This window comes from Oculina patagonica, chromosome 1 (genome assembly GCF_052425735.1).
Source record: "Oculina patagonica isolate OP01 chromosome 1, crgOcupat, whole genome shotgun sequence".
Lineage (NCBI taxonomy): Eukaryota > Metazoa > Cnidaria > Anthozoa > Scleractinia > Oculinidae > Oculina > Oculina patagonica.
The window spans coordinates 28871091-28897266 of record NC_135758.1 but is presented as its reverse complement, the minus strand read 5'-3'; the positions used below and the strand labels follow the sequence as shown (position 1 = coordinate 28897266).

Genomic DNA, 26176 nt, shown 5'->3' with positions numbered 1-26176 from the left:
CAAAGAAATACAAGCTTCAGCTTCATCATCAATGAAAGCTTTAGTCAATAAATTCGGAATTTTTTTGAAAGCAGAATTTCTGGAACTAAACTTCTTCCTTAAATAACTTCGCCAGATGGGAAAGTTTGTAAAATGCTAGCTATGTTTGGCACTGGGATTATTAGAAATTTGTGCTCAGAATCAAGGAAATGCTACAGCTGTATATACTTCTGAGGACGTAAAATTTAAATATGTTCCAGAACAGCATGTCCTGGGTCACCCGTAGCAAGACGCACCTGGGGTGCTCGATTGACAATCAGGATGCAAAACAAGTTTTGGAACCCCTCTATGCAGGAAAGCTGGCTATGCCGCTGTTAAGGGAACTTGTCACGGCTCTCGATGCAATTAAGCTGTTTGAAATAATGGCTAAATTACAACATTTTATGGAACAAGGGAAGCAACATTTCATTATAATTATAAACCACCATTTTGGATTACATGAGGTCAGTGTGTTGCTGCTATTGTTAGGAAGCAAAGAGTCTTTTGTGTGAAACAATGGTCAATTCCCTCAAAGAGAAATGCCTGCAGGGAGTCATCATGGTAGTTGTACTCAGTGTTGCCAAATCTCTCACACGTTTTGCTGAATACAACTACCATGATTCCCTACAGGCATGTCTCAAAGGGGGAACTGGCCATTGCACAATACCTTGAGCATCATAAATTCCAAAATAGTGCCTCGGGGGAATTTTAAAAGCGATAATCTCTTCCGTTTCTGCTTACAGTCAAATGCTATTTTCCCTTGTCCCGTAAAATTTGTAATTTAAAAATTATTTCAAACAACTCAACATTTACTTGCCTTAAGAAATCAACCACCTACAAAACACAAATTATATACCACACTTTAAATGTTTCAAAATTACAATGTTTAAAAATAACATTAATTCTATGTACATGTAATGTATTGTAACACCTTGCTAGCAAATATGAAATCAAGTTGACTCCTCTCTGCAATAAAAGTGTTACTAGGATAATATTAAATAATCCAGGTGTTACAATCAGCATCATTTTCTAATTCTGAATAACAGCTCTGCACACAAACTTCGGTTAACTAATCCATGGATGGTGTCATTAGCAACGCACTCATGCTCAAAGTTAAATTTCACCCCTGAAAATTTAACTGCATTTATACCCTCATTTCCAAGATAATAGCCAGGGCCATCAACTGACGATTCAATGAAATAGACAACATCCTTTTTAACAGCAAAAGGTTTATCAAATATAACATCAAAGCCGTAGTAGTATCCATTGCTACACTCCTTTCTCCCAGATGTAAAGGTCCCAGTTTGGGATAGATGAATTATTTCCTCGGCATTGTTGTCAAAATCATCATCGTCGTCATCATCATCATATGTGACTATTTTCAATGTAACGCTATATGAACCACCATCTTTCCCTAACAGGGAGATACCATATAGAATTATGTCTTTGTTAACTTTGAGTGTAAACCAGTCGTCTTCATCAGGATCATTTTCAATGATGCTGCCATGAGGAGCAAAACTCTTGAATCTGCAACATCGCAAAAGGGAACCCACTCTATGAACATCAAGGAAACCATCTGCGGGAGACAGAGGGGAACTGAAATGTGTCATAAGCATTCTTGTCTCCTTTCTCGTTAAAATCTTGCTTGGAAGAACAACGTCTTTGAACTCTATCTGCTTCATGATGGGAAAACGTATATTTTTCACAATCTGTTCTCCAAGGACTTGTCTTTTGGTAGAACCATTCGCTTTAAGTTGTTGCCTCTTGCATTCTTCTTTTGCCCAGCAATCTACAGCCTTGAACAACTCCACTTCTCTAATGCTCAGTGTATTTCTTTCTACTAACTGGCCTAAAAAGGATCTCTCTATGCTCAAAAATTCATTTGATTTCAAGGCCTTATCCGTCCTTTTATCGATCAGATCCCAGCAATGAAACAAAAGATTTTTATTTTCAAACTGTTGAGCATGTTTTAAGACACATAGCACGTTTGAGAAATCCAAATTCTTTCCTAAGTACTCAGCACATTTATCAGTTAAGCAAGGAATCATGTATTTCTCAGCCAGATACAACACTTGCATCACGTTATTTCCGTTCAAGCAAACTTCATCAGTGTAGATGTAACGCAACAACTCCAACATACCTTCATATTCACAGTCAGGGAGATCAATATGTTCTTTGGTTTCGGCCATCTCGCCGCAAAACATTGCAAAAAACACAGGGCTCGAAATTGACAACAAGAACTTGTGAGCTGGAATTACAATTTTGCGTCTCTTGCTGTCACTATCTCCATTTTCGCTGTTTCGGGACGCTTGAACGACAAATGTGACGTCACTTAAGTGTAATACTCCATAATATTCGAGCTTTTTTAAAAGTTCGCGGACACCGTACCTCACCGATTTCGCTGATATTTGGCATGCAGTCTTGTTTTAGGGTCCTAACTACCAAATGGATATTAAAAAGTTTCAATTCTTTTTATTTTGGAAAATATCGAGAAGGCCGATTTGAAGCGTCCGTGACGGCTCGCCAACATGGCGGATCGAAGGTGCTCTTGTTACTTCGACACTGAACCTGCCGTCACAGTTTCTCGATCATACTTGGCATAGTTATAAAGAACTATCTTTCTTCTTTCTATATATCAAAATAGATTCGGCAAATGTTGAGTTTGGATGATCAACGGCCAAGAAGTTCGAAGGTATGTTAACGATGTTTTGAACAGTCTCAAATTTACTACAAAATGAAAGGCTTATAACTCCACTGTTATCTCGATTTAGAACAGGCCATTTACCATGAACAAAGCTTGTTCATTGGTGAATTGATTTCATTAATAAAAAAATTGGGGAAATGTAACCGTTAAGAATAAAAAATTATGGAACCTCTAGTAAATTGGCCATTTCAGCGCCATTTCAGCGGATCAGCTCATTTAACAGCAAATAATCGGGAGAAACATGAAAGGGTTACAGTCGTTTATAATAAGCAGTTTTCAGGTATTCTTTGCTTATCTTAAACAAATACATAATCTTTGCCAAAGATATGGCGATTTTTGAGCGTACGATCGTTTCTCCAAATTTTTATGTCGGCAACTTTATTTTATTTGTTGTCGAGATTATACGCTGTTGTTATTCAATATTCGTTTCACAAGAACTTCTGTTGCTCGCATTTCCCAAATCACTGTTTAAGAAATTGCCCATTCCGTAACAGGGTCATTCTTACTTTTTCTTTTAAATTACTAGGAAAGCAAGAATGTCATAGAACGGTTTTATACTAGTGAAAATACCTGTCAGACATAACTTCAACTGTTTGTGTTATCTGGCTGTTTTCACAAATATGCAAATTAAGGAATTCTTAAAGTGCCTATCTTTAACTATTTCACGCTTAAAGATTCCTCTAAATCTTTTCGCCTACCTTTTGGCCAAACGAAGTTTTGTGTCTCCAGGCAGAATGCTCGTTATCAGCAATGAAAGTCGAAGAGATACAGAAGCCGTCGAGTAAAATTCTAACTGCTGTGAAATGAACATCGTTTGAGCTTGACGTGTATTTATAGATTGCGCTCGAGCTCCGTTAATTAAGTTTATTCATTTGGCGATCAGATAAAAATCAATGAATGATCAGAGTTATTAAAGTCCATTTCTAAGCACGAGAGACACGGAAGTTTGTTTCAGAAGCATTTATGCATAGAAATACCGGTTTATTTTTGAGCGGTAAATCTGCATTTATAATAGCTGGGAGTTTGGGGTGTTTTTTGGTGTTGTTTTTTTTAGGGGGCTTGGGGGAGGGGGGGGGGTGGGGAAGTGGTGCCTTCGTATCCTCTTTTGTTCTTTTACACAGTGGCCTGAATTTGGAACAGTTCGGGGAATGGATTATCAATTACTCTTCGTTATGCCATGTCACCCCTTAATGTGGGAGCGCCGCGCCTCAATTCACGATAAAAAAATTTATGGCCGCCCGGTCCATTTATGTAGTTCTCCGCCAGGTCTCTCAATAGGCTGGTTACGAGCCTAGTGGCCCATCAGGCCGGAGCTCATACCGGTTTCCGCAACGTGAAGCGACAACGAGTATTTTTTACTCCACCCGGATGGGATGCTATTCCATCGCAGGGTTACCTTCCTTCCCGAAAAGCTAAAGATTGACTGGTAATCATTTTTACACCTGGGTAAGGAAAGGGACTCTGGGAGTTGAGAGGCTTTCCAAAGAACTTAACGCATTGTCCTCCAAAATCTCTATCCAGGACTGTTTGGTCCAGAGTCCAGCGCAGTGACCATTATTTAGCCATCACGCTCCCCAACCGTGTAAGAAAGTGCAAAAATCTGCTTGTATAAGCCCTGGGGTTGTACAGTTTGGTACGAAATGTGGGCTTTTAAATGTGGTAGGTCTTATATCCGTGGTTGGGGTGCGGTGGCTTAAAGCGAAATTAAAAAACTTCTTGTTTTCTGAAAAACGTTTTTATTAACTGATTTGAATTACATTAATGAATTAAAGGGACAGTGTCACCAAGATTTAATAAAATTTAAAACTCTCCAGACGGTAACCTGGTAGGAAAAAAGTGGCCTTAAACTTTGACAGTTGACTTGGAAGAAATATATGGGCCTTGAATTGGGAGGGCTTATGAGAGAAAAGGATAAAAAGGGGAATTTCACAGAATCTGCTCAACAGCGTACTCTCGAGCAGCTTTCATTTATCTGCCCACTGTCTTTTTCTCTCTCCAGGTTTTAGTAAGGCCAGACCGCTATGAGTGGATTTACAATTCATATTAACACTTTTTTGAGATTTTTAAATCCCGGTTCGAGCTTTGGGGGGATATTGCGTTGAGTTCTTCGGAAAGCCTCTGTACTATCATACCGTATTTACTCGAATAAGCGCCGCCCCCGAATAAGCGCCGCCCTCGAATAAGCGCCGCATTGCGGACAAAAAAGTTAATAAGCGCCGCCCCCGGCGCCGCAGTCCCGATGCGGCGCTTATTCAAGGAAATCTGTTTAACTAGAAACAGAACTACAAAGCAACTCTTAAACAAACTTGGACATTTCTTTCCATCAAAAGCGACGTTCTGCAGTTCAAAGTGCTTGTTTTACCGCTCAGTTTTTCTATTGAACATTCTTCAGTACAATCTTCAGCAAGAGACGACTTTTGGCAATCAGGGGACCCTATTTTAATAAATGTAAAGGATTAGATTCTTTGTGGCGTCAAACTTTTTAATAAGCGCCGCCCTCAAATAAGCGCTGCCCTTGAATAAGCGCCGCACTGGAGGCGTAAAAAATTTAATAAGCGCCGCGGCGCTTATTGGAGTAATTACGGTAGTCCCTTTCTTCACCTAGGTCGGCGATAAGGACATACGTGATGTAAGTCATGACGCATCGCGAGAGGTGTCCTTATGGAGAGGTTCGACTTTGATAAAAAAAAAGTCCGAGATAACAAAAACAGCCAAGTTCTCGCCTGCTTTTTTTTGGAAAAATCTGGACGAAAAACATTTGTATCTTTTAACTTGCCCTAAAAAGAATTGATTCGAAATTCATTTCAAATCAATGAGGAAAATGTGTTAGCTTCACTGTTATTATGTTGTTCTTGCCGCGAGTAAGCCACGCCTTCTTCGAACACGATAATTACTGATGACACAAACGTAAAGTCATGTTCATTTCAAAATCAGCTCGCATTATGCTTAGGCAGATGAGCTCTTTTGTTCAACATTCAGACCACTGAGTCAGAGATCTAAAGAAGATTCGGAGGCACCACTTCCACCCCCCTCCCCCCCGCCTTCCTACAACAACACCAAAAAAAAACCAAACTCCCAGCTATTATAAATGCAGATTTACCGCTAGAAGCCGAGTATTTTTTAACTGCGTCAGTCAATAATAAACCGGTATTTCTATGCATAAATGCTTCTGAAACAAACTTCCGTGTCTCTCGTGCTTAGAAATGGACTTTAATAACTCTGATCATTCATTGATTTTTATCTGATCGCCAAATGAATAAACTTAATTAACACATTTAAAAGCCCACATTTCGTACCAAACTGTACAACCCCAGGGCTTATACAAGCAGATTTTTGCACTTTCTTACACGGTTGGGGAGCGTGATGGCCTAATAATGGTCACTGCGCTGGACTCTGGACCAAACAGTCCTGGATAGAGCTTTTGGAGGACAATGCGTTAAGTTCTTTGGAAGGCCTCTCAACTCCCAGAGTCCCTTTCCTTACCCAGGTGTAAAAATGATTACCAGTCAATCTTTAGCTTTTCGGGAAGGAAGGTAACCCTGCGATGGAATAGCATCCCATCCGGGTGGAGTAAAAAATACTCGTTGTCGCTTCACGTTGCGGAAACCGGTATGAGCTCCGGCCTGATGGGCCACTAGGCTCGTAACCTGCCTATTGAGAGACCTGGCGGAGAACTACATAAATGGACCGGGCGGCCATAAATTTTTTATCGTGAATTGAGGCGCGGCGCTCCCACATTAAGGGGTGACATGGCATAACGAAGAGTAATTGATAATCCATTCCCCGAACTGTTCCAAATTCAGGCCACTGTGTAAAAGAACAAAAGAGGATACGAAGGCACCACTTCCACACCCCCCTCCCCCTCCGCCGAGCCCCCTAAAAAAAAACACCAAAAAACACCCCAAACTCCCAGCTATTATAAATGCAGATTTACCGCTCAAAAATAAACCGGTATTTCTATGCATAAATGCTTCTAAAACAAACTTCCGTGTCTCTCGTGCTTAGAAACGGACTTTAATAACTCTGATCATTCATTGATTTTTATCTGATCGCCAAATGAATAAACTTAATTAACGGAGCTCGAGCGCAATCTATAAATACACGTCAAGCTCAAACGATGTTCATTTCACAGCAGTTGGAATTTTACTCGAGCTTCTGTATCTCTTCGACTTTCATTGCTGATAACGAGCATTCTGCCTGGAGACACAAAACTTCGTTTGGCCAAAAGGTAGGCGAAAAGATTTAGAGGAATCTTTAAGCGTGAAATAGTTAAAGATAGGCACTTAAAGAATTCCTTAATTTGCATATTTGTGAAAACAGCCAGATAACGCAAACAGTTGAAGTTATGTCTGACAGGTATTTTCACTAGTATAAAACCGTTCTATGACATTCTTGCTTTCCTAGTAATTTTTAAAGAAAAAGTAAGAATGACCCTGTTACGGAATGGGCAATTTCTTAAACAGTGATTTGGGAAATGCGAGCAACAGAAGTTCTTGTGAAACGAATATTGAATAACAACAGCGTATAATCTCGACAACAAATAAAATAAAGTTGCCGACATAAAAATTTGGAGAAACGATCGTACGCTCAAAAATCGCCATATCTTTGGCAAAGATCATGCATTTGTTTAAGATAAGCAAAGAATAAATGGAAACTGCTTATTATAAACGACTGTAACCCTTTCATGTTTCTCCCGATGATTTGCTGTTAAATGAGCTGATCCGCTGAAATGGCGCTGAAATGGCCAATTTACTAGAGGTTCCATAATTTTTTATTCTTAACGGTTACATTTCCCCAATTTTTTTATTAATGGAATCAATTCACCAATGAACAAGCTTTGTTCATGGTAAATGGCTAGTTCTAAATCGAGATAACAGTGGAGTTATTAGCCTTTCATTTTGTAGTAAATTTGAGACTGTTCAAAACATCGTTAACATACCTTCGAACTTCTTGGCCGTTGATCATCCAAACTCAACATTTGCCGAATCTATTTTGATATATAGAAAGAAGAAAGATAGTTCTTTATAACTATGCCAAGTATGATCGAGAAACTGTGACGGCAGGTTCAGTGTCGAAGTAACAAGAACACCTTCGATCCGCCATGTTGGCGAGCCGTCACGGACGCTTCAAATCGGCCTTCTCGATATTTTCCAAAATAAAAAGAATTGAAACTTTTTAATATACATTTGGTAGTTAGGACCCTAAAACAAGACTGCATGCCAAATATCAGCGAAATCGGTGAGGTACGGTGTCCGGCCAAAGTTCGAATATTATAGACTATGACAATTAAGATCTCGTTGTTAAACATAGACTTGCATCTTTCTTTGTGATCCATTGGCCAGTTCTTCGAAAGTGCTTTGAGCGTAGACATGACTTATTTCCCCTCTTTTCCCTCCAAAAGGCGAGGTTTTTCTGTTGGCGGACTCGTTTTCGTACAGCGGGTGGCTTTGTAAATCTCGATAGCGTTGTATAAGCTACCCAGACATTCACTCTTGCACCTGACTCAAAGAAAGCAACCTAGGTATCATTTTTTCAGTCTTTATGTTTGGAAGGATAAGGGAAAATAATTCTTTTCTTAGTGCTAACTGCTAGAATTTTACAACTTTGCGGAATTTTGCCGAATGAAATCCTCCGAAGTTCCCACAGTTAATATTTGTGTACGTTACACAAAGACCAAATCTTATCGCAAACACCGCTGACAACGTAAGAGTCCCTTCTCGCGGGTCTTCCCGCGTTGCCTTGCTTCTCGAGCCTTCTTTTCCAAATCAGAATCCTCGTGCTACACGCTTTCGGCTTCTTTTACAATAGTGTTTTCTGCATTTAACAATTATGTCATCGCTCACAAACAACTGGCCAAAGGGTTATAAAGAGAGATGTAAGTTTCTGTTTAATAGCGGCACCCTAAGTGACGTCAAATTTGTTGTTCAAGCGTCCCAACATTATGGAGAGAGTGCAGTCACCAAGAAAAGCAAGATTGTAATTCCAGCTCACAAGTTCTTGTTGTCGATTTACAGTCCTGTGTTTTTTGCTATGTTTTGCGGTGAAATGGCTGAAACCAAAGAACATATTGATCTCCCTGACTGTGAATACGAAGGTATGTTGGAGTTGTTGCGTTACATCTACACTGATGAAGTTTGCTTGAACGGAAATAACGTGATGCAAGTGTTGTATCTGGCCGAGAAATACATGATTCCTTGCTTAACCGATGAATGCACTAAGTACTTAGGAAAGAATCTGGATTTATCAAACGTGTTTTGTGTCTTACAACACGCTCAACGGTTTGAAAACAAAAACCTTTTGAGTTGTTGCTGGGATTTGATCGACAAAGAGACAGAAGAGGCCTTGAAATCAAATGAATTTCTGAGCATGGAGAGATCTTTAATTAGCCAGTTAGTGGAAAGAAATACACTGAGCATCAGAGAAGTGGAGTTGTTCAAGGCTGTAGATTGCTGGGCAAAAGAAGAAAGCAAGAGGCAACATCTTAAAGCGGACGGCTCTGTCAAAAGACAAGTACTTGGAGAACAGATTGTCAAAAATATTCGTTTTCCAATCATGAAGGAGAACGAATTCAAAGATGTTGTGCTTCCAAGCCAGATATTAGCAAAAGAGGAAACAAGTAATATCATGGAATATTTCACTTGCACCGACACCTCAGCAGTTGGATTCCTGGACGTTCAAAGGTTGGGTCCTCTTTTACGATGCTGTAGATTCAAGAGTTTTCTTTATGGCACCTACCATGAAAATGATCCTGATGAAGATGCAGATGACTGGCTTTCATTCATAGTTGACAAGGACATAATTCTAAATGGTGTCTCTCTGTTAGGTGATGATGGTGGTACATTTACTGTTTCTTTGACAATATTAATTAGTTCTGAAGATCGTACTGAGGAAGTTAACCAAACTGGGACATTTACATCTGGGAGGAGAGAGTGTAGCACTGGATTTTATTATGGCTTTGATGTTATGCTTGATGGACCATTTTCTGTAAAAAAGGATGGTCCTATGATTGTCTCCATAAGGGCATTTGTAGATGGCCCTAGCAACTGTATTGGAAATGAGGTTCGTGATATAGTTGATGTTGCAGGAGTAGAGTTTGACTTGGGTCCTGAATGGAATGATATTGCTGTTTCCCTAAGTAGGTGTGCAGAACTGTTATTCAGATTTAAAGAATGACCATGAAAGTAATGGAAGGATTGTGACTTTAACTGTGCAGTTTCACTGCAGCTGGAGGGTAGTGGGGTTCTTCATAATTTATGTTGGCTTTTACCCTTGCAGTATGCAAGAGGGTAACAACTTAATTTGGTGTTGCAAAAACGGAGCAGAATTTCCTGCCAGATGCCTGCAAAGGTTTGTGCGAATTGTCAACCTGTTTCTATAACGTTGGGTATTTACTTTGGAGGTGGAATATATATATCTATGGACTATAATATATAAGAAATGGGTGTGGTACTTTCATTTTATGCATGTGAAAGGAATGCCACTGCAGAAAAAGTTGCTATATGAAACTTATTGAAAGGGCCATGCCCGACTGAACCTTCAGGTAGAGCCTGTCCCCATGAAAAGTTCATAAAGAGACACCCATCCACCTCCCCCTTGGTGGCAACTGAAGCCTCAAAATTTATTGTATTGAACTGTAATTTATTTTTAATGTTTGGGAACAAAGGACACCAATGGAAATGTTATTCTTTGTTATGAACCGTAGGTCGTCCAATTATTGTTAAGTTAGAAATGGATCAGTGGCAGCAGAAACCTGTCTTGTTTGCAGTTGTATTACCAGTATGTAGAGCAGTTTTCAATTGAGTGTCGTAAAACCAAAGTAATTACTCTGGCCAATTACAAAGGACACAGACAATCCAGTAAACCAATCACAACTCAAAGCAAATACATGTAGCTGTTACGAAGTGCAGGAAAACATGCGCGAGCAAGACACAATTGGTTTTGGGTCTACTCTTGATTGGCTCAGAAAGTGGCGCAAGATTTTTAAGCCAATCACTAAGCGTAGTAATGCAAAACCAAAGCAAATGCAATTTACTTTGACAATCAAGTGAAAACCGCTCTATTACTAAAACTAAACCTGTTGATCTTTGATTAGTACCTCGGATTTCACTAAGTAATTTGTAATATCAGTTTAATGTTTGTTAGAAAGAGGTTTTATTTACAATAAAGAAGATTTGTGAGTCAAATGTTTTCATTTACTTTATGGTCACTAAGTAAAATATCAGAAGAAGTGTTCTGTTGCAGCTGGAAAGCGAGTGGCTAATTGTGTGTTCCTACACTGAACTAAACAACTGAACAGAGGAAATTTAACAACTTATTTTTACATGAAAAATGCCAGGAAATGTCAAAATTAAGACATCATAATGATGATGTCATAATATACTATTTAGTAAAAGATAAAGATAGTAAATTTCAAGCTCGGTGATAAATAGTGAAGAAATTATTCAACATGACACGAGCGTGGGACAAAGAAAAAATCTGAGTCCTCGACGGGAATCGAACCCATGGCCTCCCAGATACCGGTTGGGCGCTCTAACCAAACTGATGCAGCACGCGTGTCACTTATCAACCTAGTAAATGGCCTAGCTCACAACGAGTCTCACGTAGCTCAGTTGGTTAGAGCGCCCAACCCGTATCTGGGAGGCCGTGGGTTCGATTCCCGTCGATGACTCAGATTTTTTCTTTGTCCCACGCTCGTGTCATGTATAATAATTTCTTCACCAATATACTATTTATTTGAGGTTTCTCTTGTGCATAGCTTTTTCAGTGTGTTTAAAAGGGAACATTAGGGGAAGTTAAGTGATGGAAAATGTTGTCAATATAACATTTTAAACGTTGAGAATAACATTTGCATAAATCCTGACATCATCATTTTTTAATGTAAATATTATCATTAAAAAAAAAATAAAAATCTAAACCCATTCGATTTTTGTCAAAATTAACCTTTCTATTACTAAATTTTTAACAGTAGCTATTTTCTGGAAAAACTGAAAGGTATACAAAGGGGATTGATTTTAGAGGGGGAGAATGATTAAATTAATTCCAGGCACAGGGAACCCAAATGCTGTATTAGCAGTATCATAGTCATTAAGAAAAACAAATGTTATTAACCTGTGTTCCGGTGTCTTTTTTTAGCCGTTTTGGAAGCAATTTGAATCACAGCAAAGACGGTAAGTTGTGTGTTAGTTTTTAGGATTTTTGTGTTCTGGTCACTTGACTTACCAAATATGGTCACAACTATCGAAAATGAAGGTAACCTCTAATAGAACAAACATGGCCTAAAACTAAACCTAGGATACTAGGGGAGCCCAAGATGTGACAGTTAGAAGTCATCCATAACAACCATTTTGTACATGGCCAATTTGAGCTCGGGCTGGAATTACAGGCCCATGTTGCTGGGCTGGAATTTTGTTGCGATTACATGGTAAATTTTGATCCCGGGTTAAACACAAAACTGAAAAATTAACATGGCCACCATCTTCTTTCCTTGAAAACCATCGCTGCGCATCTATCAGCTTTTCAGCCGTGCTGAAATTTGAATGCGATTTCATGAGGTTTTTCAGCCCCTTTACCTGGGATGAGATTTCCAGTCCGGTTTTTGAAACAGGGCTAGAAATTTCAGCCCAGGATGGAACTTTCTTCATGTAATCATAAACGTCTTTTTAAAAGATTTCTTCTGGAAGCCAATCTCAGCCTGGAAAACCGGGTTGAAATTTGTCATGTAATGAGACCCTAAAAATGTGTATACGAGGAGGCTCCGCCCGAAAGGGGTACCTTTTTCAGGCTTTAGGTATATAAAAGGGTATGGATTTCACAAGCTTAGGTATATGAAAGGGTAGGGAAATCTGTCATTAAGATATTTAAAAAGACCTTTAAATTAATTATAATGAACAGACGCAACTTAAGGCTGTATCGTCTTAATTTATTAAGCGCTACATAAAAACGTCCTGTTTTGAGTATATTTTGTGTCGTGTAAGTGTATGAAAGGGGTACCTTTTTTTCTATAAAAGGTATACAAAAGGGGTGCAAATTCTGTCAAAATGGTATATAAAAGGGTAAGGGATTGGACCTCGGGGCGGAGCCTCCCCGTATAAAACTTTTTTGAGTGCACCCCCGGGTGGTGAAGTTACAGTGCATATGAAATTTTTCATGATGTTGCTTGTTTCCTCTTGTGTTAATATATTGCTGCAGGAGAGGATGCACATCCTCTCGTGACTGCTGTTAAGGACCAACTCCTCAAATTCACTCTTCTCCATAATTGGAAAGCGTATACACTTGATAACCTGCTCTCCAAGGATTTGTCTTTTGACATAGCCGTCAAGCGTAAGGCCTAATCTCATGCATTCTTCCTTGGCCTAGCAATTTACAGCCTTGAATAACTCCACCTCTGTGACGTTTAGCGTATCTCTCTGCACAAGTTCATCAAGTAATGATATCTCGATTGTGAAAAATTCGTCTGATTTCAAGGCCTTGTCTGCCATTTTGTCAGGGACCGCGCAGAAGGAGGAACGCACCCTTTTTAGGGTGCGCTTCTTTGGGAAAAATCCAAATCCGGATTCTTGATCCAAAAACGGATTTTGCGTTTCTTTACCTATATCCGAAAATGGATTAATTTTGGATCAATGATCTGAAGAATCCACACTTCGAGTGGATACATCAGATCATATCTGAATCCGGATTATTAGGATTCATGATCCGTGCGTTTCTTTGGGAAAGGATTCGAAAAAAGTACCTTGGCCCAGCGGTCTTTGATGTGAAAATACAGGTTCGCTCTTTGTAAACACTGCCATACGGAAAGTTTTAGGCGGTTATTTCGATCAAAATACAAAAATATTTCACGATAAAAGGAAACGGTAGCTTCAGATAGGTATGAAGTATCATTTTAAACGGGATACAGGTTTTCTAGAACAGCCACTGTGTGCCTACGGAAGTTGTATCCTTTTGAAATTGTCACGAGTGAAATTTACACTGATCATTTCGCAATCATTCTTCGCGCTCAGATGCTTTCTCGCCACATTGTGCTTAACGCTAAAGAAGATCCACTTCGACGCGTGGTTTTTGTAAAATATTTTTTATGCTTAAATTTTTTTAGCTAGGATACATTGGGGATACATTCGACGAAAAATAAATTTGTGCTGATATTTTATGTACTGTGCGAAATGTGTTTACGGGGTTGCCATGGCAAAAAAATCCGTTTTCAGATTCTTCGTTTCTTTGGGAGCAAAGTATCCGTGTGATCTGAGATCAATGATCCAATTTTGGATTTTCCCAAAGAAACGCACCCTAAGTCCCTAAAGAGTCTTGTGCGAGGCAGCGAGGCGTGCGAGGCAAGATCTTGGGCGCTTTCCATTCGACCAAAAATTCCGGAAATTTAGGAACAAGAGCGAATGGTACAGAAATTTCCAGGGAAAAGTTCCAGAAAATCCGGAAAGTGTTGACTATCCGAAATGCAGTCGTCAGTTTGAAACATTATTAGCAAGTTATTTTCTCTTGTAATTAGCTTATCTCTGATACGGCCTCTACCGAGTAACTTCTAAATTGTAACGATAAAATTGTCTTTAATCCACAAAGCAATGCTATACTTCTTAAAGTATCAGTTTCGCTACCAATATATATAATGCACCTTATCTCTATAAATATACTCTATAGTTCATTGCAAAAAAATTAGAAAATATCACACGAACAAAAAGGGCTTTTTTTCTTTTCAAATGCAAAAAATGCCGTTAATAAACCAAATGAAAGAAAGAATTAGTTGGATTTGTCCTGCATTTAGAAAGGAACGATCGTAGTATTTTGGTTTTCAGACAATTTGTCCCGCTATTTTTCGTATATATTAAGTCTTAGAGAGGGGCGATAAAAGTAGAGTTCTTTAGTATGTGTCACTGCAGATTCTGACTACACTTACACGAGACATTCAATGTGAAGAGTTTATTGAGGATGCGTCAGTCAGTCATCTGATGCAAAATGTATCCTAATACAGTCATCTGATGCAAATTGTATCCTAATACAGTCATCTGATGCAAAATGCCTGGCTGAAAATGCCAAAAACATCTCAGCGGCGTAAAACATCAAAAGCAAACCCCGCGACTATTCGCATTTTACACGCACGCAGTCACTGATATTTAAAAATCTTTCCGAGAAAACAAAACTTTGGTTTTTCATCATTCTTAGCAACGGCTTGATTGACATAGACTCGCACCGTTTTCTTCAAAGAAAAGTGCCGACTTTCTTCCCCCCCCCGCCCCCCCTTCTCGGGCTAGCGTATACATTAGTCGTTAGTGCTTTCGGTCGACTTTGCGGTCACACCAATGCAATGCAGTTAACTCAGTTAGTTTTGATTAGCATTTGGATAATTTCAAATTCCAAATAGATCATGACAACCCTTGTTGTAGATCCGCTAAATGTAAAAAAAGCCACCATCTTAGATCCACCACCATCTGCGGATGCAACCATTCTGTTAACCCTATCCAGACCGAAGGGTGGGGCGGGGGGGGGGGGGGGGGGAGTCAATGTCCGCGGATCGGTTGTTGTGTCGGAAGCTTGACGTTACCATGGCAACAGCATTTGACAGACTTGTTCCCAAAAATTTTAATTTTTTATTCAAGTAACTTCTCATGCAATTATTTTTGACACATAGTTGACATATCAAAATGTTTGAGAGGGATAAATGAAGAGCTACTGAAAGTTCAAAAATCATAGAGTAAATCCCCTAGCTGAGGAAGATTGATTCCGAAGGTACTCTGAGAGGAAAGCAGCAAAACGCGGAAGAGAAAATCTGGTTGCAAAAATAAAACGTATTGCGTGATCAAAGTTTCCACAGTGAATGTTCTGGGTAGCTGTAAGACTAGCTGCTTGAAGTAAAGCATTTTTGTTGGTGATATTGGTACGTCCCATAACGTTAGTCACTGTAAGACGTCACTTCAGTTGTTTTAGTTCGCATTTTTATTAATTTTTTTGTGGGGGGGGGGGGGTGGGGGGGATGGGTGTATCTTCCAGACAGGAAAAATAGTAGACAAACAAACAATTCTCTTCATTTCAAGCATAGCTGTGTTTAAGAGTGCCATGTTTAAGAGGTGTTTAGTGGTCTTAGTAGTTGTAAGTAGCGTTGATCTCCGAAAGTACTGATTATTGTCGATCTAGTGTAGTTGAGAGTCAAGACAAGAATGAAACGACATTTTTTCTTCTGGTGCTTTATTGTTTACGCCATATGTTTTTAATTTTACCCTCGTTTAATTAATTACTGAAGCCCCATTATTCTTCTTCCTTCGTGTTTGCTGTCTTGAAAATCGATGTTTAACTGCTCCTATGTAAGAAAAAAAAAAGGTTTATTGAGAAGAATACAACCTTACCCTCTCTTTCTTAAGGCAATTCAACTTACACCATATTGCAGCATTTGAACTTCTCGATACAGTACAAATAGTTGCAGTCACTTTTGTAGATACCCGTCAGGTAATAACCGGACTTATTACAGTAGCTCCAGCCTTTGTGGTCGAAGGATGCATAGACATCTTCGTCGTAACAGTCGCCATAATGACACGGCAAGCTGTCGGGTTTACAGCAACGACCTTCCTTAATGTCATGAAGGTTATCATCTGTATCGGTGCGGTATAATCCGTTCAGGAAATAACCGTTCGGACAAAGGGCCCAACTATTTTCCCTGAAAAAGAACATATCTACTGGTATGAGTGGATTCGCCTTCTACTCTCTTTTTTATAACGTGACTAACTCAAGGTCTCAAAACCAAGTTTTTCGGGAAGGCGTGAAAGGGCAACTGCATATAACCTACAACCTTTTAACTTCGTGGCGTAGACATAGGTTTGTGATGGGACTCGCGATCGGATATGCAAAGTTTTCACTCGAAAAAGGCTCATACTCGGTACTCTTGATTTTGGTTTAGTACACTAACCATTACTGCCAGTGTTCCTAAATAACATACAGTAGATGCTCACGCGAGACCGAGGAATCAACAACCTAAAAACTAAAAACAACGCTTAGGGTATTAACATCTGTACCAGTTGTGAAGTGGTCGAATTTCAAACTGCTTATTGTGTTTAATTAGTTTAGTCCAGTTTACTTACTTGTCCAAAACTCCCCGCCAGTCTGCATTCACACAAGACGATTTCAGGTCTACAGAACAGCAATCTGCCTTTTCGAGTTGATGAATTGGGTCGTCACTACTACTTATCCGGTCATGTCTATAAAGACCAGTTATATACTCTTTCGTCGTGTCACAGGTGGACCATCCTTGGCGGTAAAACGATGAATACCAATCTTTGGCTGTACACTGCAGACTCCAACAAGCATCCGCCATCAGCAGAACGACCAACAGGGACAGGTAAAGTTTCATGGTTGTTCAAGAGCTGCCTCGCTGTACCTGCATAAGGCATCGTTACACTAAGTAAGCTTCCTTTTACATACTCGACTATTCTCTTTTATACACTTTTTCCTTTCACGTATCAAATTGACACGTTCACGTTTAGATATTGGTTAATATTCTCTCAAGCATTGCGTTATTATCTAATAAACCCCATTACACGAAACTGACCCGAGTTTTATAATATCTGGATAATTGGATGTCACGGAAAAAACGAAAGTGGCTTATTCATCACAAAGGGAAAAAACTTTGCTATCGCTCTTCCAACATCACTAGATTAAGTCGTCGCTAAAATTTTTGTGTATTGAGGTTTATGAGATATTCCACCCAATGGTACAAGCTTTCGGGGGTTTCCTATTTTATATGATAAACAAATTGCCTTATGCCTTATGTTGTATTTTGAAACTCAAATTTAAGGCTAAAACAAGGCAAAAATAACGCTCAAAAAATTTTCTTAAAATAAATTAACAAACACTACGAAGTAATGATGACGAAGCAGGGGTGCCAGTTGTTGAATATCATTAGTTAAGTTCAGAAGGCTTTTGTTGACATCTTAAATTCAAGGATACATAACTGGACTGTTTAAAAGCACATAGTAAATGAAAAGGACAGTTAATGTCAACTAAACTGACATTTAAGGAAAATACTTTTTCCTAAGCAGACGAAACGTTTATCGAGGTTGCCTATTTACCGAGTTAGGATTTCGAGTTGGATTTTCGAGTTGGATTTCGAGCTGGATTTCGAGTTGGATTTCGAGTTCGAGTAAACATTCATACTGTGAAAATCATCGAAAAACGGCCAAAGGGTAGGTAACTTCCCTGTTTCTCTTGTATTAAAACATTATCCACCTACTAAAAAAATACAAAGAATTAAGGCTTTCAACAAACATTTCAGGTATTGTGATACATAAGCTGTTATCGACTCATAATTTTTGGAAAGCCCTTACGAAAAAAGAGAGAGGCCTCTGCGGAGGAAAGAGTCTTATAAACATGATAAAAGACCTAACTTACTGCACTGCACTTTCTCTTCTTTGATGACCCTCTTCTGCGTCAAGTCAGATCTCCGTTAGTAGTTGGTTCTCTGTTGAGAATGGGAAACGATCTTAGAAGTTCTCTCTTTTAAAGGGTCCTAATAAGCCAATTAAAAAACAAAAATGACAGCTGACAGTTAACAGTTGACAAGAGCTATTGAGGTAAGAGCCATTAAGGTAAACGCGATAATTGCGCAGAGCATTCTAGCGCAATTAAATGTTGCCTACGGCGAAATGTTGCCTACGGCGTTTCTCCGGGGAAGGTAGATTTTTTCTACATTTAAAAAGCTTAAAAACTATTTATTATCAGATAAATTAAAGTTGCCGATTCTTTAGATAAGTTATAAGTTACAAAGAGTAAAAACGTGACAGAATGAAATATTTTAATGAGAAAACAGAAAATAACAGACAGTTGGTGACGTCACATTTGTCGTTCGCGTCCCCAGCGTGGAAGTGACCAGGCGCGTTCGCTCTTCTTCGTCCTGTTTCTTTCTTTTTGCGGTGTGGCCGACAAAATTTGTCTCCTGACTTTCGGTTGTTGGTTGTTCGTACTCCCTTCGACTGTGCATGTCTGCTTTCCTTCTTCCGTTGCTGGTATTTTTCTGCTTTTCTTTTCAATTTAATCTTTTTTTCTTCTGGATCTGTCGCGGTGGCCTTGATCATTTTTTGCTGTCCTTTTTACATTGTGACCTGGCTTAGGTGGGTTGTTCAGCTGTGTTGCTGGCAAAAGAATGCAGGGCAAACTTACGGTTCTCCCAATCCTTGACAGTTGTGCTTTTCTCTCTTCCTTTTCTCCTTTGGGAATGCTTTCTTTCTCCCTCTTCTCCCGTGTTTCCTTTTTCTTGGGTTCCCTTTTCGTGTTGCGTTCATTTTCTCTCTCGCATCATTTCCTGTTTTTCATAAATTTTTTTTCCTTAGGTGGTGGTTCATTACGACTTATTCACTTTGTGTATGTTTTACTCCGAGATATTTCCCAAACTGGACCTTTACATCTGGGGGTGGCTTATCTCGCTTTGTTTTTTTCCTTTTCTGTAGTGTTGTCTTTTCTTTTCTTGGCCCTGCCTTTGGGGTTTTTCGGGCTTTGCTGGTGCGTGCTTCTTTGTGCGCTTTCTCTTCTGGTTTTTTCTCCTTTTTTGGTCCTTTTTCACTTATTTTTTATGTTTTTTTTGTGTTGTTTCTCGTTTTTCCCTTTTTTTCGCTTCTGCTTCCCCTTTGTCTGGTTTCTTGGACTTGTGCTTTCCTCGGCTTTCTCTTTGGTGACCTTTTTCCCTCTTTCTTCTACATACGCACACTACGTGGTTTTTTTGGCTTCCTTTTCTTTTGTTTTTTTTCGCTTTCTGCCGGCTTCCCTTAACGCGGCATACCAGCTTTCCTGCTGGGGTTCCAAACTTTTTCCTGTTTCTCGCCCCCTGCGTTCTCGGGTGACCCTTCTGTTTTTTTCCTCCCTGTGCTTCCTTTTTCTTTCTTTCCCTGCCATCTCTTTTTTTCTCTGCGTTTTTTTTTTTTCGTTTTTTACTTTCTTTCGGCTATCTTTTTCTTTTTTTTTGGTTGTGTCACTTGCGTCTTCTTCGGCTCTGTGGGGGTAAATTTTCCCTTCAAATTTAGATTTTTACGTGGCCATGTTGTATTTTTTTCCTTGCATAAGGTTTTTGGGTCCGGTAGCTGTGTAGCTGGTGGTTTTGTTGGGGTTTAAAGCGCACACAACAGCGGGCCGCGACACGAGTGGCAAAGCCGGGAGGGGCTTGGGGAGCAGGATGCTCCTCCTCCCAAGCTTCTCGCAGCTTTGCCGCCCTGTCGCGGCTTCGCTGCTTCGTTGTCACGGCTTTGCCGCTTGCTTGTGTGCGCTTTAACCCCAACAAAACCACCAGCTACGTAGGCTTGAGTACCGGTAAATGTTGTGAATTTTATCTTGTTACCAGTATTACCGGTATATCATGCCAGCCCAGTGAAAGCAGAGACTGTTTGTTGTGTACCTGGACGGTTTTTCTCAATTTTTTCCCTCCAACGGCGCTGGGTGGGAAATTCATTTTTAATTAGTGATCACCCTCAGTATTGTTATTTTGATTGTTTATGAACATCAGGTATTTTGTTATCGCCTGACAGACAGGATAAAAAAAATAGCGTAACAATTCTTGGTCCTTGCTACCGTACAGACTGTGCTGCGTCGGGGCAGGTCTGGTCTTCCGTTCTTGTCCGTGTATGCTGTGTGCCTTTTGGATTAATTTTCTTTTCTTATTTTTTTTTCTGGATTCAGAAAGGGGGGGGTTCTGATAATTTTTCCTACTGAATTATAGCCTGTTTATACCCGGGGTTCCGACCTCTGACCCTCCACTGGCTGGCCCTTGCGCAGGGGCATATCTAGATTTTTCAAAGGGGCGGGGGGGGGGGATCACACTGTGTCACACCAAGGGTACCTACCAGATTCTTATTTAACGTCCACACTGTTTTACTAAAAGTGACATTTTATCGGTGAGCAGTCAGGGTTTTTGGTTTCACAGGTTACTGGCAGACTGGCAGTGAAGCCCAGTGAGACCTGAGTATGAAATTGTATGGGGGTCCGGGGACCAGCTCTCCTGGGAAATTTTTTGAATTTGACTCTCTAAATGCCATTTCCTGCATTCCGTAGCAGAATTGGTTAACCGGGAAGGTCTTTTTAGGCTAAAAATGCTAACAAAAATAAATGTTGATTTGGCGAATTTTAGTCTGCGTTGTCCCTTTTTTAGTTGATTCCAAACAGACTTCAATCGAAGGGTGGGTTGATTCTGCGTTGAAAGATGGTTTTCTCAACTAGTTTTTGGCCAGTCCAAGGGAGCAAATCAGGGTCAACTTTCTTTGATGACAGTGAATGATATACAAATTTTAACACTTCTGAAGATATTTATACATCTGGGGTCCAGCATGAAACAAAAACCCTGAGCTGCTGTGAGCATGGGGGGAGAGAGACAAGCCTGCAAAATTGCTGCTTTAAATGGAGATCTGGTACTGGTTAAGAACTATTTACTAAATCATTTCTTTTGCTTTATCTGTTTTTGTTCGGGGTCACGGGCACCCCAGGCCCCCTCCCTGGCTTCCCTAGTTTTTGTAGGTGATTTTGCGTCCTTTCCCTTCCCTCGTTGCTTTTTTTTCTTTTTTTTTTTTTTTGCTTTCTTGTCTCTCTTTTCTTCTTTTTTTTCTTTTCTTACATTTTTTTGCCCTTTTTCTCATCTGGTCTTTTTCTTTTTTGTTGCCCGCTTTTTCCTCTGTCTCTCTTCTTCCCGCCTTTTCTTGCCTTTCCTCTCATTGTGCTTTTCTTCTCTGCCTCCCTCCTTTCCCTTTTCCTCTTCTTCCGCCTCTACTGTGCTTTCGTCTCTTTTATGTGGTTGTTTTTTTTTTTTTTTCCTTCCTGCTTTCTGTTGATGTTTTCTCTTTCTTCTGTTGCTTTCTTGGCGGCCGCTTTCTTTTTTCTTCTTTTTTTTCTTCTTTTCCTTTCTTTTCCTCCTTTCGTACCTTGGTTCGTTTTTTCTCTTTTTTCGTCCGCCAAAGAGGCGAAGACTTAACATATGTGGCGTTTTATGACTTGTTTTTCTTTTTTCTCGGTCATTCTCCGTTTCCGTTTCTCTGTAAATAAACCCACTCCAATTTTCTATTCATCAGGGAGATCTTGTTCTTTGTTTCGGCCTTTTACCACAGAACATTTCAAAACACAGCTCGATCGAAGGACTTTGGCTGGAATGGCACTTCGTCTCTTGCTGTCACTTTCGCTGTCTCCGGGCGCTTGCAGGATATTTTACATCACTTACGTGTCGTTATTAACAAAAACGTATCTTTTTCTCCTGACCAGTTCTTTTGCGAAGGCTGATTCGACTCACGGGACTACACCACATCTCTGCTGTGCGCACGCTGGTGAATTTCGTGGGCTTATATATAGACGTTTCTTTGCATAACAACCGCTGCAAGAAACGAGCCCAAGACAGAACTGCACGCGGTTTGGGTGTGTGCAGCGATTTTTGTGATTTGTTTAAAAATCTGCATGTCTTCGCTCAAACAAACTGGCCCAAGACTTATATGAGGCAGTTTATGTTTACTGGATCTAGTGACATATTTTTGTTCCGTCTCCAGCGCGACGACAGCAAGAAACGGATGATCTCTTCTGTGTTCGTGTTTTTTGATTCTTGGTTGGCCGACAATATTGATCTCCTGACTGCGCGAGGTTGTGGGTGTTGCGACGCTTCGGGCGTGTGAGTGGTCTGCGGTCCTCCGAGTCACTGAGTATTTACTCGTATTTTTGTGTAACCGCAAGTTGTTCTCTGTTGGGTTGTCACTTTAGGGGAGCCTTGAGCTGAGTTCGGACTGGAGAGATGCTTTTTGGAAGAACTTCTGGAGGATACGCTGAGCATCCGGTGCAGTCGGCTGTGGCTGGGCAGAGATGCGGGGGCAGAATCTTAAGTGGAGGGTCTGCTAAGCAAGTTCTTGGGGAGAGTGTCATTTTGGCGGCTCGGGGTTGGGGGCCATTTTCTTCGGTTCTATTTTCTCTCTTTTTGTGGTTTCTCGTAGTATGGTGAAGTGTGCGGTTCCTTTGTGTGTGGCGGCGAGTATTCTGACTTATTCATGCTAGGTCTTTCTTCCTACTGACTTTTACCTTTCAACTGTGTTGTACTTACTGCTTTGTGTCTTTTTTTCTTTTTTTAAAGAAATGTTGATTTCTTCTTTGGCCCTGACTCTGTGATTTCATGGGCTTGTATGTTGCCCCTGTGCAGGGTGGTTTTTTATGTTGTGCACTATCATGGTTCCTTTCGTTTATTATCTTGCTGTGCAAGTTTTACCCGTACTGTTTTTTTTTTCCCCCCCCCTTTTTCTTCTGTTTTTGTTTTTCTTTTTTTTTTCCGTTTTTTTTCGTTCTTATTTTTCTTTACTTCTTTTCTTTTCTTTTTTTTTGGGCTGAGGGGTCTTTGCCTCCTCTCTCTTTCCTTCCCCCTGGTGGGGGTGGGCCGGACTCTTTTTTTTGCCCAGCTGCTGCTGCGCCCGTGTCCCGTCGCTCTTTCCTCTCCTTCCCTGCCGTCCTCTCTTCTTTTCCCGCTGTGCCCGGGCCTGGTTTCGGGCCGCCTCCTTTTGTCTTTTCTTCTTTTCTCTTTTTCCCGCTGGCCATGACTTTCTTCTCTTAGCTTTGTGGGGTGTCCCTTTTTCGCCTTTCTCTTCTCTCTTCTTTTTTCTCTTTTCTTCGTCTTTCGCCGTGGCCCCTAGCTTCTTTCCCGTTCTTTCTCTTCTTTTCTTTCTTTTCTTTTTTTTCTTCTTCTCCTCTCTCTCTTTCTTCTTTCTACTTCCATCTTTACCTATTTTTACTTTCCTTCTTTCTTTGTGTGATTTTTCTTTTTTTTTTTTTATTTTCAATTCTCTTCTCTTTTTTATGTCACCTTTCGGCCTTTAATAACAATTCTTTTTTTTCCTTTTTCCCTTGTTTTTTTTTAGATTTAAAAAAATGGCTATTTTTTTGTTTTTTTTGTTTTTCCATCTCCCTGGGTCTTGTTCCAGGGGGAGGGGGGTCTCATTTTTAAAGGAAATGGGACTTACTGGAATTTCCGGGGGTGGGGGACTAAAAAAATGGGACGGGATGGAATTTTCTGATTCGGTGTGGATTCATTCTTTGGTTTAGGTTTTCTTGGTTATAAATTAGGTACCCCGGGAATTTTGAGTTTTATTTTCCATCTTTTTTCTATCTTTTCTTATATCTATTTTAAGATTCGTTTTGGGACTCGCGGCCGACACGATAATATTTGCTTTTACCGGTGATGGTATTTCGGAGTAGGAATGGGACGGTTGTTAGGCTGTGCATCCATTTTTTTTTTCGTTTGTGCTGCTTGCGTTACTTCGCTCTTCCGCTTGCTCCTTTTTGGGCGCCGCCCCTCTCTTCTTTTGTTTGGTTTATTTTTTGGGTTTTTCTCGCCTCTTTGTTTCTTCTTTTCTCTTCTCCGCCCACGTATCTGGGGCCTTTCGCTTTCCTCTCTTTTCTCCGTCCTCTCACTTGCCGTATCTGGCCCTTCCCGGTTTTTTCTTTTTTTTTCGCCTTCTCTCTTCGTCGGGGTATCTGCCGCTCCCTCCTTTACCTTTGAGTGGATTCTTTCTCCTGTTCTTCTTTTTTTGCTTTCAGACACAAAGAATGATTTGCAAAGTGTTATTGTCTCTTTTTATCTGGTACCCAGAAGCTACTGTTGTTTTGTTAGTTTTGCTGATTTGCTCTTTTCTTGCTCACAAAAACTGTTTTCTGCTTGTCTCTGGTGGGCACTTTACGTACTCTGGCTCTTTCTGGTCCCTGGCGTTTTTTTTTCTTCTCCACCTTGGGAGATGTTGTTCTTGTTTTGTCTCGAGTTTTTTCTTTACAATGTGTGTTTCTCTTTTCTTTTTTATTATTTAAGTGTTAGCTTATATAATTTGATTTTAAAGTTATATTTTTGTTTTTATTGATTATAGTTTGTTGGGTAGGCAGGGCTATCCTTTTGTCAGTAAATTTTGTTTTATCTGATCGCCGTCCTCTCGAACCCCCCCCAACGAAGGGGGGTAAGATGTATTATATACAAATTTATGCAGGGTTTTCCTCCCGAGGGAGACTTGCAGTGTTCTGTTGCCATTTATGGTTTGGAACGAGAGCCTGAGATAGTTATAATCAAAAGGTACAGTTAAAGAGTGCAGGGGCGGATCCAGGATTTTTCTGAAGGGGGCGGGGGTGCACTTGTTACATGTAGTGTGATAGCTAGTGCTTTTTGCAATACATTTTAGTCCGGCGGCTTAGCTCCTGAATTGTGCGATTTTTGATACAAGCACCAAACATTCAGGATTACAAGCATTCACATACTAATCTTTCGTTTGCCTCACTTTCCTATTATTCAGTTAGTCGCATGAATTTTCAGCCAAGAGGCCCCTCCCCCACGAAGTACTTCTTGTGCTTTTTACCCTCTTATTGTATTTTATTTCAAAATAGCTTACATTTTTTTTACTTTTTTTTACAAATTTATTAGGAATTATCTGGAAAAAATTTTTCGTTCCCCCTTCCTCGGTCTTTCTTTTGCGCTGCGACCGCCTCGTACTTCCCTCCCACGTTATACGAACACAGGCGACCACCTGTTCGTGGTTTATGTTGACTTCGTCATCGCATATGGTGGATACGTCGCTTTGTTTTATTGTTTTTTTCATAGTAGTGATGTGTGGTCTTGCTCCGCCGGCCCTACCGCTTATCTCGCAATCGGCTGGCTCGGGGCGGCAAAAACCGACAACTCATTACTTTCATCTTAACTTTTATTGATCATTTAGTCTTTATATTTTGTAGTTCGGCGCGTTTCTTTCTTTCGCCATTTTTCATCTTTTCACAATTATAACCACGAACACATAGGTGGTCCCCGCGATCGTTTTGACGAGGAACAGTTGTTAGAGAAGTGCGTGAAGTGTTTATATCAGAAGTATGATGGCTTTGCTTCCAAAGAGGTGGCCAAGACTTATAAAGAAAGAAGCAAGTTTATATTTAACAACGAGTTATTAAGTGATGTAAAATTGTCGTCCAGGCGTCCCGAAATGGCGAAAGTGACAGCAGAGAAGCAGATGGTCCAGCTCACGTGCTTGCTGTCGTTTACGTCCTGTGTTTTTTGCTATGTTTTGCGGTGAATGGCCGAAACCAAAAACGTGTTGATCTCCCTGACTGTGAATACGAAGGTATGTGGGTTGTTGCGAATCCCCGGGGGGTACTCCGGCTTGTTAATGACGGGGATGATCGGGATTTTTTTGGGTTGGAAAATTTGGCAAGTATTTTTTTGGGTGACTTGATTTAGATAGGGGATTTTTTTGGGTATTAAAAACGAACTAAGTGCCTTGCCCTTGGCGTATTTATGGTATGATGAATAAACAAAACGAGCGTGTTCGTGTTTTATGCCCGCTGGGGTGACAGGGATTTTTTGGGGGGTTATTTTTGGTCAGGTTTTTTTGGGTATGTCGGAAGACTTAGGATTTTCTTGGGTCCGTTCCCCCCTCGTCTCCCCTCATTTACAGCCGCAGTCCCCCCTGGGTACATTCACCGGGCCTGACGGAAATA

The 26176-nt window shown here is 40.3% G+C and overlaps 2 protein-coding genes across 3 annotated transcripts in view; both read right to left on the bottom strand.

Moving 5' to 3' along the window:
- Window positions 1-1016: 1016 nt before the first annotated feature.
- Window positions 1017-26176, bottom strand: part of LOC144662251 (BTB/POZ domain-containing protein 6-like) — a 49670-nt gene continuing 24510 nt past the window's right edge. The window contains exons 1-2 of one of the 2 annotated variants that reach the window (XM_078523022.1): window positions 7999-8115; window positions 1017-2340 (exon numbers count right to left, since the gene is read on the bottom strand). In XM_078523022.1, the coding sequence (XP_078379148.1) occupies window positions 1041-2340; window positions 7999-8093 (1395 nt within the window). In that variant the 5' untranslated portion in view covers window positions 8094-8115 and the 3' untranslated portion in view covers window positions 1017-1040. Of the gene's footprint in view, window positions 2341-7998; window positions 8116-26176 lie in introns of those variants that run through there. The other variant, XM_078523030.1, reaches the window with a different exon arrangement.
- The window catches only part of LOC144662399 (uncharacterized), a 34707-nt gene continuing 24413 nt past the window's right edge, over window positions 15883-26176 (bottom strand). The window contains exons 2-5 of the mRNA XM_078523199.1: window positions 18104-18173; window positions 16798-17093; window positions 16098-16376; window positions 15883-16022 (exon numbers count right to left, since the gene is read on the bottom strand). Of these exons, the coding sequence (XP_078379325.1) occupies window positions 16013-16022; window positions 16098-16376; window positions 16798-17066 (558 nt within the window). The 5' untranslated portion in view covers window positions 17067-17093; window positions 18104-18173 and the 3' untranslated portion in view covers window positions 15883-16012. The remainder of the gene's footprint in view (window positions 16023-16097; window positions 16377-16797; window positions 17094-18103; window positions 18174-26176) is intronic.